The sequence below is a fragment of the Cherax quadricarinatus genome, chromosome 71 (assembly GCF_038502225.1).
Source record: "Cherax quadricarinatus isolate ZL_2023a chromosome 71, ASM3850222v1, whole genome shotgun sequence".
In the NCBI taxonomy this organism is placed as follows: Eukaryota; Metazoa; Arthropoda; class Malacostraca; order Decapoda; family Parastacidae; genus Cherax; species Cherax quadricarinatus.
The window spans coordinates 13,029,679-13,043,929 of record NC_091362.1 but is presented as its reverse complement, the minus strand read 5'-3'; the positions used below and the strand labels follow the sequence as shown (position 1 = coordinate 13,043,929).

At 47.0% G+C, this 14,251-nt stretch overlaps 1 protein-coding gene across 7 annotated transcripts in view; it reads right to left on the bottom strand.

Moving 5' to 3' along the window:
* Positions 1 to 14,251, bottom strand: part of LOC128700302 (potassium voltage-gated channel protein eag) — a 480,722-nt gene that overhangs the window by 176,204 nt on the left and 290,267 nt on the right. For all 7 annotated transcript variants that reach the window (XM_070100036.1, XM_070100042.1, XM_070100037.1 and 4 more), the window contains exon 2: positions 2,945 to 3,045. In XM_070100036.1, coding sequence (XP_069956137.1) covers positions 2,945 to 3,045 — 101 coding nt within the window. The remainder of the gene's footprint in view (positions 1 to 2,944; positions 3,046 to 14,251) is intronic.

Here is a 14,251-nt window from a genome sequence, read left to right as displayed (position 1 = left end):
GGCAGTATTACCTGGCAGTATTACCTGGCAGTATTACCTGGCAGTATTACCTGGCAGTATTACCTGGCAGTATTACCTGGCAGTATTACCTGGCAGTATTATCTGGCAGTATTACCTGGCAGTATTATCTGGCAGTATTACCTGGCAGTATTACCTGGCAGTATTACCTGGCAGTATTATCTGGCAGTATTACCTGACAGTATTATCTGGCAGTATTACCTGGCAGTATTACCCGGCAGTATTACCTGGCAGTATTACCTGGCAGTATTACCTGGCAGTATTATCTGGCAGTATTACCTGGCAGTATTACCTGACAATATTACCTGGCAGTATTACCTGGCAGTATTACCTGGCAGTATTACCTGGCAGTATTACCTGGCAGTATTACCTGGCAGTATTATCTGGCAGTATTACCTGGCAGTATTATCTGGCAGTATTATCTGGCAGTATTACCTGGCAGTATTATCTGGCAATATTACCTGGCAGTATTACCTGGCAGTATTACCTGGCAGTATTACCTGGCAGTAATACCTGGCAGTATTACCTGGCAGTATTACCTGGCAGTATTACCTGGCAGTATTACCTGGCAGTATTACCTGGCAGTATTACCTGGCAGTATTACCTGGCAGTATTACCTGGCAGTATTACCTGGCAGTATTACCTGGCAGTATTATCTGGCAGTATTACCTGGCAGTATTACCTGGCAGTGTTACACTGTTGTATAACACTGTGTATGATTTTCATACAACTTAACACTATGATACTGGATCTAATTCGCCTCATTCACTCATTCTTATTTGTTCCTCGTTTTTGCTTTCCTATATTAATTCTTCCTATTCTTATCTCTCTTTTTATTTCTTCCCTACTTGATTTCCCTACCCCTCTCTTCCTCCGCCTCCCATTATCTACCTCCTCCAACTACTTGTATCTACCCTCTACACCTCCCCTTCCCAACATCTTCCGCCTCTAAGCTTCATAACATCAACCCCCCACCTACCCCAACCCACATCAACCCCCCACCTTCCCCAACCCACATCAAGCCCCCACCGCTTCCATCTAAAATGCCTTCATTTTAAATACATGTTGCAGTGAATGCAACAGTAATAAATAACTATGCACTGCAATTCTTCCCCAGCACTGAGCATCGAAAATACTGCAACATACCACTGAGGGAAAATAATGACGTAGTTCGTACGGTCATTTACATTCAAGACAGGTAACGAATGACTTCGTAATTGACTGGTAAATTATTTTTAATGCGAGTAAATACTGTATATGTATATATATATATATATACATATATATTTATATATATATATATATATATATATATATATATATATATATATATATATATATATATATATATATATATATATATATATATATATATATATGCCACAGCTACTGTCTCCGTGTTCAGTTACGTCTGTATTCAACTGAAGAAGCCTGCCGTGTGGGCGAAACGTTTCATGATTAGAATAACTAACTGTTGCACCTGTGACTTACTCATCCACTCTCAATTTATTCTCATATGTGTCTTATCTACCATCTATTCTTTCTTGCTATCTCATAGCTATCAATATAACATCTTGCATCTAAAACGTTCAAAAAATAACTTTTAACCCAAACAACGTTTCGCACTGTGTGAAGATTTCCTCAGACATTTTACTGTGACAACATTTTGCCCTCCAGGAGCCGATTATTATTTGACTAAAATGATAATAACTGAAAATAAGAGTCTGATATTACCTAACAATGTCGACCATTTAAATATTACACGAGAAATATTATATTATGAGGGAATACTTGCGTTAGATTATAACAAAAAACACCTGCGTTAACAAACTTACAAAAACATTCATCACAGCTGTCAGACACTGCATCATCATGGGATCTCGATACAAAGAATTCTCCAACTTGTCCTACCTTTGGACGAAGACCTACTTCGACTAGTGGATGGTACCACTATGACCCCGCCTCCGCCTGCTTCACCTCACCTAACTACAGTATATAAGCCACGTCTACGGCCCTTTGTTGTACATTCTACAAGATTGATGGACTGAACACATCGACTCCAGGCTGAGGAACTGATTATCTCAATCTCCATATCTCCTTGCACCTTTCTGCTTTGTATTGGACTGATGAAGCCACTGTGTGGCGAAACGTTTCCTAAATAAAGATTCCCATATGGTGCATAAGTGTCTCAATCTTCAACTTGTCGGTTTTCAAAACCATTCATCACAAACTTACACCAATATTAACCAAATACCTGATTGGAACATACAACACCTGCGTGAACCACAGTAATCTAACTAACCTTGCCCTGACCAAAATAAAAAACCTGCATTAATCATACAACATCCTAGTTGCCCAAACCCCTACTTTAACTAAACAACACCTGAGTGAAGAAAACACCTGCATAAACACCCCAACGCCGGTACTGAACAAAAAAACATTTACTTGAAATAAAAAAAACACCTTCATGAACCTAAAACAATATCTATATTATTTACATTTACCTAAAAATACCTGCCTAGACAAATTTGCACGTGTTAAGGGGAAACACCTGCCTAGGCAAATAAACACGTGTGTGAGGGGAAACACCTGCATGGAAGACGTAAAGTAGCAGCAATACGATCATTATCGGTAAGTACAGGTGTTTAAAACATGTTAATCACAGTCGTTATTGAGAAAAATAACTGTGTGACATTTAAAAGAGAAGTTGAATGAGTGGATGTCACAGGAGGGTCACAGGAATGTCACAGGAAGGTCACAAGAAGGTCACAAGAGGGCCACAGGGTCACAGGATGGTCACAGGAGGGTCATAGGATGGCCACTGGAGGGGCATAGGAAGGTCACAGAAAAGTCACAAGAGGGTCACAGGAAGGTCGCAGGAGGGTCACAGGAAGGTCACAAGAAAGTCATAGGAAGGAAGACTCACCTCGGCCCTGTTGTAGCCAGCAATCTTGCAGAAAGATTCGTTGCAATACACGATGGGGTAGTCGACTATCTGAGCGTTGGCCAACAGGAAGCTGGAGTCAGCTGTGGGAGGAGGAGAGATGAGGCATCAGTGCCTGGCTTTACTCACTTTCTCTCCCACTCAGGCACTCGCTGTCTCACTCACGTACTCGTTCTCTCACTCACGCACTCTGACTCAAATACTCTCTGGTTCACTTACGAACTTGCTGGTTCCCTCACACACACTGTCTTACTAACTGTATGACTTAGTTTAAAACACACACACACACACACACACACACACACACACACACACACACACACACACACACACACACACACACACACACACACACACACACACACACACACACACACACACACACACACACACACACACACACACACACACACATACATACACACACACACGCCATCCAAGAGCCCTCACTTGATATTAAGAAACTAATAAATATTGAAATAAGCAACAAGACTAGTCCCGGTGCTCATGGGAATGTTTACATGGAGAGTCTAGGAACCTGGCGCCATTAGAGGATAAGGAACCAGGGAGGTGTATAATAACGACATAAAAAATATTCAGTGGACAACGACACTGTTACAGAGGACAGAAACTGATATACGATGACTCAGCTGGACGTTAAAACAAAGTGATATCAGGAATATTTCTTCAACAACTGGATAATCAGGAAGTGAAAAGATCTGGGCGAATAACAGAGGCAGATTTCAAGCATAGTTTTAAGAATAGGTATAACAGGGCTTCCGTTGTAAATTAAACGGCAAGGCCAGGAGCTGAGACTTGACTCTTACAACCACATCATTTCATATTTTCTATTGCTAACACAAAGTGAAGAACTTCAACACTACGCCCTGTTATCCCACAGTCTGTTTTATACATGTATAGTTCCCGTATTGCAGTGCGTGACACAGCTACATTTAATAAGCCTCTCTTTGATTATTGAATGTGATGGAAGTCTGACATAACTTTGGAGTTATCTGTCTTAGCTGGACCTACTTAAGCCTTCAGCCCATTTTCCTTAGGCAGGAGACAGGCCCTTGCTCATCAGTCTTGTGTCTGAGATGGACTCTGGAGATCAAGTAAGATCAGCAGCTTCATAAGCTGCTCTCAACAAATTTAACATCATTCATCTTCAAGAGTAACATTTACGTCTACCAGCTTTATGGTCTTCTCCGCCCGAAAGCAAATATGTGCAACAAATATACTTTTTGCAGTCTCGTCGAGATGTTCATTGTTGTGTTCGTCTCCACCACCTTCAAACTCTTTCCATAAATAGTCATGGATGTTAGTAAAATTAATTCACATAATCGTCGACCTGAGTTTTTCGCGGATCTATAGTCTGCGTAGTCGAACCCTGGCAGTATTTCCTAATTTCCCCCACTTCCCCTTCACCCCGTATTAATTTTCTTACCATACTGCTGAAGTCCCAACGATTCAGGTTTGTGCCTCACCTTCCATACACGAAGGCTCGCATGTATATTCCTGCTCTCTCATACTACAGCAGTGTACATTATCTGTTCTAAACCCAAAGTTGGGATAGACAGTACGACTGTTTCGTCAGAATATGTAATTCAATGACACTTAAATCAGCAAACATTTTCATATCTGAGATGTAGGTATTACTGTCCGCCTCTTCGTTCATGGCTGTTTCAGACTCAAAGTGCATTACAAACTATCCATTTTAATTCAGATACAATTTTAATTTTAATTCAGATACAATAATGGTTAGGCTGCATTTCTAGCAACAAAAGTTATTTTGGTGTGTCTCTGGACACACTGGTGCTCAGGGCATTATCAGACTCTCGCTCTACTATACACGACCTACCAGTCTCCCACAGGGAGGTCCTCTTCTGAGAATATTTTCCACTACCTTCTCAACAATTCTGAAGTCGTTGGCAACAGCGTAGGTCTGAGTTGGAGCACAAAAACTTTTTACCCATCACACTACAATTAGATTTGCTGTCAGATATGAAAAACTGCTTCCACACGATTACGAATAAAACACACACGACTCGCACATAATACTAGACGGAGAGACGGCCAACACTTCAAAGTGAACAACGCCATATTGTGCTTTTGATTCAACATATCTTGATAACCAGTTCTAAATGTCAGAAATATATACATAATACCCTTCTGACGCCAACGTGACACCCTCAAGCGCTCTGGCTGACCTCATCACCTAAAGTTCCACCTTCAACGCAGATCCAATCTTATCTTATTAAGAGAAAGTAACTTCTTACTTCAGCGTCGAGATAAACACGTCACCAAACAAACCATCCACCATCATCACCCCCACAACACCAGCCCCTACCACCACCCCACCAACTCTACCACTCCCACCAATAATAATAATAATATTAATAATAATAATAATAATAATAATAATAATAATAATAAGTAATAATACTAATAATGTGACGAATTGAAAAGGGGAAGTGTTTGGTGTATATAGTAACTCAAATATCACCAGTTTATGTGGGACAATGGGAGAAAATCTAAACAATGAAAGGTACCACCAAGAAATAAACAAACGTATAATGAATATAAAGTAATTCAGTGTAAACAACTAGTAAAGATTAATAACTGCCATCACAAGCAAATTTAATGTCTCTTAAATTGATAGTTGTCATTATTATTAATATAGATCTCATCAGTATGTATATATATATATATATATATATATATATATATATATATATATATATATATATATATATATATATATATATATATAAACTAAATGGTTTCGGTCATATATCTGTTGTTCATACAATTGTTGTCTACACATTTGTTGTCCAGACACATGTTTTCCACACACCTGTAGTCCACATTTGTTCATACAACAATTCTTCATACCTATTTCTTATACACCTGTTTCCTAAACACATGCTGCTCATACTCCTGTTGTTCACACACCTGTTTCCCACACTTCTGTTCACCATGCTCCTATTCACCACACTCCTGTTGTCCACCTTTCTGTTGTCCATACATTTTTCAAAAATGTATATTGGCCACCAGATATCCCATGCTCCACCCACAATCCATAACTCACACTGGACCTTTCACCAGACATCTCATGCTCCACCCACAATCCATAACTCACACTGGACCCTTCACCAGACATCCCATGCTCCACCCACAATCCATAACTCACACTGGACCCTTCACCAGACATCTCATGCTCCACCCACAATCCATAACTCACACTGGATCCTTCACCAGACATCCCATGCTCCACACACAATCCATAACTCACACTGGACCCTCCACCAGACATCTCATGCTCCACCCACAATCCATAACTCACACTGGACCCTCCACCAGACATCTCATGCTCCACCCACAATCCATAACTCACACTGGACTATTCACCAGACATCCCATGCTCCACCCACAATCCATAACTCACACTGGACCCTCCACCAGACATCTCATGCTCTACCCACAATCCATGACTCACACTGGACCTTCCACCAGACATCCCATTCTCCACCCACAACCCATAACTCACACTGGACCCTCCACCAGACATCCCATGCTCCACCCACAACCCATAACTCACACTGGACCCTCCACCAGACATCCCATGCTCCACCCACAACCCATAACTCACACTGGACCCTCAAACAGACATCCCATGCTCCACCCACAACCCATAACTCACACTGGACCCTCCACCAGACATCCCATGCTCCACCCACAATCCATAACTCACACTGGACCCTCCACCAGACATCTCATGCTCCACCCACAATCCATAACTCACACTGGATCCTCCACCAGACATCTCATGCTCCACCCACAACCCATAACTCACATTGGACCCTACACCAGACATCTCATGCTCCACTCACAATCCATAACTCACACTGGACTCTCCACCAGACATCCCATGCTCCACCCACAACCCATAACTCACACAGGACCCTCCACCAGACATCCCATGTTCCACCCACAACCCATAACTCACACTGGACCCTCCACAAGACATCCCATGCTCCACCCACTACACACAAACTCACACTGGACCCTCCATCAGACATCCCATGCTCCACCCACAACACACAAACTCACACTGGACCCTCCACCAGACATCCCATGCTCCACCCACAACACATAACTCACACTGGACCCTCCACCAGACATCCCATGCTCCACCCACAACACAAACTCACACTGGACCCTTCACCAGACATCCCATGCTCCACCCACAACCCATAACTCATACTGGACCCTCTACCAGACATCCCATGCTCCAACCACAACCCATAACTCCCACTGGACCCTCCACCAGACATCCCATGCTCCACCCACAACCCATAACTCACACTGGACCCTCCACAAGACATCCCATGCTCCACCCACAGCCCATAACTCACACTGGACCCTCCAGCAGACATCTCATGCCCCATCCACAACCCATAACTCACACTGGACCCTCCACAAGACATCCCATGCTTCACCCACAACACACAAACTCACACTGGACCCTCCACCAGACATCCCATCCTCCACCCACAACACACAAACTCACACTGGACCCTCCACCAGACATCTTATGCTCCACCCACAACACATAACTCACACTGGACCCTCCACCAGACATCCCATGCTCCACCCACAACACATAACTCACACTGGACCCTCCACAAGACATCCCATGCTCCACGCACAACACACAAACTCACACTGGACCCTCCACCAGACATCCCATGCTCCACCCACAACCCATAACTCATACTGGACCCTCTACCAGACATCCCATGCTCCACCCACAACCCATAACTCCCACTGGACCCTCCACAAGACATCCCATGCTCCACCCACAACCCATAACTCACACTGGACCCTCCACCAGACATCCCATGCTCCACCCACAACCCATAACTCATACTGGACCCTCTACCAGACATCCCATGCCACACCCACAAGCCATAACTCACTGGACCCTCCAAAAGACATCCCATGCTCCACCCACAACACACAAACTCACACTGGACCCCATGCTTCACCCATAACCCATAACTCCCACTGGACCCTCCACCAGACATCTCATGCTCCACCCACAACCCATAACTCACAATGGACCCTCCTCCAGACATCCCATGCTCCACCCACAACACATAACTCACACTGGACCCTCTACCAGACATCCAATGCTCCACCCACAACCCATAACTCACACTGGACCCTTCACCAGACATCCCATGCTCCACCCACAACCCATAACTCACACTGGACCCTCTATCAGACATCCCATGCTCCACCCACAACCCATAACTCACACTGGACCCTCCACCAGACATCCCATGCTCCACCCACAACCCATAACTCACACTGGACCCTTCAGCAGACATCTCATGCTCCACCCACAACCCATAACTCCCACTGGACCCTCCACCAGACAATCCATGGTCCACACACAACCCATAACTTACACTGGACTCTCCACCAGACAATCCATGGTCCACCCACAACCCATAACTCACACTGGACCCTCCACCAGACATCTCATGCTCCACCCACAACCCATAACTCACACTGGACCCTCCACCGGACATCTCATGCTCCACCCACAACTCATAACTCCCACTGGACCCTCCACCAGACATCTCATGCTCCACCCACAACCCTTAACTAACACTGGACCCTCCACCAGAAATCCCATGCTCCACCCACAACCCATAACTCACACTGGACCCTCCACCAGACATCCCATGCTCCACCCACAACACAAACTCACACTGGACCCTTCACCAGACATCCCATGCTCCACCCACAACCCATAACTCATACTGGACCCTCTACCAGACATCCCATGCTCCACCCACAACCCATAACTCCCACTGGACCCTCCACCAGACATCCCATGCTCCACCCACAACCCATAACTCACACTGGACCCTCCACAAGACATCCCATGCTCCACCCACAGCCCATAACTCACACTGGACCCTCCAGCAGACATCTCATGCCCCATCCACAACCCATAACTCACACTGGACCCTCCACAAGACATCCCATGCTTCACCCACAACACACAAACTCACACTGGACCCTCCACCAGACATCCCATCCTCCACCCACAACACACAAACTCACACTGGACCCTCCACCAGACATCTCATGCTCCACCCACAACACATAACTCACACTGGACCCTCCACCAGACATCCCATGCTCCACCCACAACACATAACTCACACTGGACCCTCCACAAGACATCCCATGCTCCACGCACAACACACAAACTCACACTGGACCCTCCACCAGACATCCCATGCTCCACCCACAACCCATAACTCATACTGGACCCTCTACCAGACATCCCATGCTCCACCCACAACCCATAACTCCCACTGGACCCTCCACAAGACATCCCATGCTCCACCCACAACCCATAACTCACACTGGACCCTCCACCAGACATCCCATGCTCCACCCACAACCCATAACTCACACTGGACCCTCCACAAGACATCTCATGCCCCACCCACAAGCCATAACTCACACTGGACCCTCCAAAAGACATCCCATGCTCCACCCACAACACACAAACTCACACTGGACCCTCCACCAGACATCCCATGCTCCACCCACAACACACAAACTCACACTGGACCCTCCACCAGACACCCCATGCTCCACCCACAACCCATAACTCATACTGGACCCTCTACCAGACATCCCATGCTTCACCCATAACCCATAACTCCCACTGGACCCTCCACCAGACATCTCATGCTCCACCCACAACCCATAACTCACAATGGACCCTCCTCCAGACATCCCATGCTCCACCCACAACACATAACTCACACTGGACCCTCTACCAGACATCCAATGCTCCACCCACAACCCATAACTCACACTGGACCCTTCACCAGACATCCCATGCTCCACCCACAACCCATAACTCACACTGGACCCTCTATCAGACATCCCATGCTCCACCCACAACCCATAACTCACACTGGACCCTCTACCAGACATCCCATGCTCCACCCACAACCCATAACTCACACTGGACCCTTCAGCAGACATCTCATGCTCCACCCACAACCCATAACTCCCACTGGACCCTCCACCAGACAATCCATGGTCCACCCACAACCCATAACTCACACTGGACTCTCCACCAGACAATCCATGGTCCACCCACAACCCATAACTCACACTGGACCCTCCACCAGACATCTCATGCTCCACCCACAACCCATAACTCACACTGGACCCTCCACCGGACATCTCATGCTCCACCCACAACTCATAACTCCCACTGGACCCTCCACCAGACATCTCATGCTCCACCCACAACCCTTAACTAACACTGGACCCTCCACCAGATATCCCATGCTCCACCCACAACCCATAACTCACACTGGACCCTCCACCAGACTTCTCATGCTCCACCCACAACCCATAACTCACACTGGACCCTTCACCAGACATCCTATGCTCTACCCACAACACATAACTCTCACTGGACCCTCCACCAGGCATCCCATGCTCCACCCATAACCCATAACTCCCACTGGACCCTCCACCAGACATCTAATGCTCCACCCACAACCCATAACTCCCACTGGACCCTCCACCAGACATCTCATGCTCCACCCACAACCCTTAACTAACACTGGACCCTCCTCCAGATATCCCATGCTCCACCCACAACCCATAGCTCACACTGGACCTTCCACCAGACATCCCATGCTCTACCCACAACCCCTAACTCATACTAGACCCTTCACCAGACATCTCATGCTCCACCCACAACCCATAACTCACACCGGACCCTTCACCAGACATCCCATGCTCCACCCACAACCCATATCTCACACTTGACCCTCCATCAGATATCCCATGCTCCACCCATAACCCATAACTCACACTGGACCCTTCACCAGACATCCCATGCTCCACCCACAACCCATAACTCACATTGGACCCCTCACCAGACATCTCATGCTCCACCCACAACCCATAACTCACACTGAGCCCTCCACCAGACAATCCATGGTTCACCCACAACCCATAACTCACACTGGACCCTCCACTAGACATCTCATGCTCCACCCACAACCCATAACTCACACTAGACCCTTCACCAGACATCCCATGCTCCACCCACAACCCATAACTCACACTGGACCCTCCACCAGACAATCCATGGTCCACCCACAACCCATAACTCACATTGGGCCCTCCACCAGACAATCCATGGTCCACCCACAACCCATAACTCACACTGGACCCTCCACCAGACAATCCATGGTCCACCCACAACTCATAACTCACACTGGACCCTCCAACAGACATCCCATTCTCCACCCACAACACATAACTCACACTGGACTCTCCACCAGACATCCCATGCTCCACCCAAAACCCATAACTCACACTGGGCCCTTCACAAGACAATCCATGGTCCACCCATAACCCATAACTCTCATTGGACACTTCACCAGACATCCCATGATCCACCCACAACCCATAACTCACACTGGACCCTACACCAGACAATCCATGGTCCTCCCACAACCCATAACTCACATTGGACCCTCCACCAGACAATCCATGGTCCACCCACAACCCATAACTCACACTGGACTCTCCACCAGACATCCCATGCTCCATCCACAGCCCATAACTCTTACTGAACCCTCAACCGAATACCCTATTCTTCACCCACAACCCATAACCCACATTGGACCGGCCACCAGACATCCCATGCTCCACCAACTCATAACCCACACTGAACGCTCCACCAAACACCGCATTTTCTATCTTCAACCCATAACCCACATTGGATCATCCACCAGAAATCCCATGCCGCACCCACAACCACACTACCCACACTACACATACATCACAGCCGTCAGTGGGGTGACTCCCACATTGGAAGAGTGGAAGATGTGATGTTCCTGGGTACTTTCCCATCTTCCCTCTTACTGGGAGACGGGAGGAAGACAGGGGAAACAGAGAGGGAGAAGAGAAAGAGAGAGAGGTAGGAAGAGAGTGAAGGAAGTGAGGAGCAAGGTAGAAAAAGAATGATTGAGAGAACTGAGCAAAAGAGGCAGTAAGGTGTGTGTGTGAGAGAGAGAGAATGAGAATAATTGCCCTGGCTTCTCCCATAACACTGTTGCAAGTTCACAATGGAGGGGGGAAATCTATCTTTCTCTCAACACACTGGCTGTATCCCACCGAGGCGGGGTGGCCCAAAAGGAAAAACGAAAGTTTCTCCTTTTACATTTAGTAATATATACAAGAGAAAGGGTTACTAGCCCCTTGCTCCCGGCATTTTAGTCGCCTCTTACAACACGCATGGCTTATGGAGGAAGAATTCTGTTCCACTTCCCCATGGAGGTAAGAGGAAATAAACAACAACAAGAACTAGAAAGAAAATAGAAGAAAACCTAAAGGGGTGTGTATATATATGCTTGTACATGTATGTGTAGTGTGACCTAAGTGTAAGTAGAAGTAGCAAGACGTACCTGAAATCTTTCATGTGTATGAGACAGAAAACAAAAGACACCAGCAATCCTACCATCATGTAAAACAATTACAGGCTTTCGTTTTACACTCACTTGGCAGGACGGTAGTACCTCCCTGGGCGGTTGCTGTCTACCAACCTACTATCTAGGGAGGGGGGGGAAATGTTATCGAAAATTTCTGGGGAGTTGAGGTGCTGATACGAGATAGAAGCTGCTATAGGAGATATGATAACAACGTATACGGTACTCGGACGTCCTGATAGGACAGACAGGGAACAGACTTCATGGGGCAGGTACACTTTCCATGGTGCCAGGTATATGGTCCACGGTGCCAGGTTCATGGTCCACGGTGTCAGGTACACGGTCCATGGGGCCAGGTTCATGGTCCATGGTGCCAGGTACACGGTCCATGGGGCCAGATACACGGTCCATGCGGCTAGGCACATGGCCTAGAGACCAGGTTCACGGTCCATGAAGCCAGGTATATGGTCCAGGGACCAGGTGCACGGTCCATGGAGCCATGTATATGGTCCATGGGGCCAGGTACACGGTCCATGGGCCAGGTACACGGTCCATGAGGCAAGGTACACGGTCAATGGGGTCAGGTACACGGTCCATGAGGCAAGTACACGGTCCATGGGGTCAGGTACACGGTCCAGGGGCCAGGCACACGATTCATCGGGCCAGGCATATGGTCCATGGTGCCAGGTACACGGTCCATGGGGCCAGGTACATAATTAATGGATATAAACAAAACACTGGGTAGAGAGATAAAGATAGTAACTTCGAGCGTATCGTTGAGGAGGTCGAGGTAGTGAAACACGGCAGAACATCACCGTAGAGTTTCAGCAAACTCTGTGTTGACCTCCTTCACCTCCCCACTGTTATTGCTTCAGTCTCATTCCTTCTCATCTTTGTCTCCCCGTCGCCACTGTGTCTAGACGTCCCACACGTCTTCCTCCTCCATCCTCCAATATGAGTGTGTGTATGTGTGCTTTTGCATGTGTATTGGTGTATGATTTTGTATGTGTGTATATATTTATCTACTTACATTTACCTTTCTTAGTTTGTGAGGGAAATTGTGTGTACGAGTTGTTCTTGACAGCGTTGTACTCCCGTTACTGTGTCAAGCCTCTCAATTACTCACGAACGGTAACACTAAATTCCTGGCCTCATTGGCCCTGCCATACCTATTTGTAACACTGTGTATGAAGTCTGTATGGAACACTTCCTCGTGCAAGTTGTACCACTTTAACCGCCCTCAGCTTAAAGAATAATTTCCTTACTTCCATGTGACTCCTTTGCGATTTTAGCTTCCGTTTATGTTCTCTTGTTCCTAGTCTCTGGCTTCGCAACGGTATGTTTCTGTTATCTCGAGTATCAAAACATTGAATACGTCGTTACTATCACTCCCGTTCCTCTGTTTCTCTTGCCTCTCTGTTTTGGAAGCTGAAGTTCTTTTTTTCTAGTCTTTTCTCACATGACAACTGCTAGACTAGTTTTGTTGTGAATGTCTTCTGCTGCGTCTGCTGCTGCTGCTGCTGCTGCTGCTGCTGCTGCTGCTGCTGCTGCTGCTGCGTCTGCTGCTGCTGCTGCGTCTGCTGCTGCTGCTGCTGCGCCTGCTGCTGCTGCTGCCGCTGCTGGCGCTGCTGCCGCTGCTGCCGCTGCTGCCGCTGCTGCCGCTGCTGCAGCTGCTGCCGCTGCTGCCGCTGCTACCGCTGCTGCCGCTGCTGCCGCTGCTGCTGCTGAACACTGT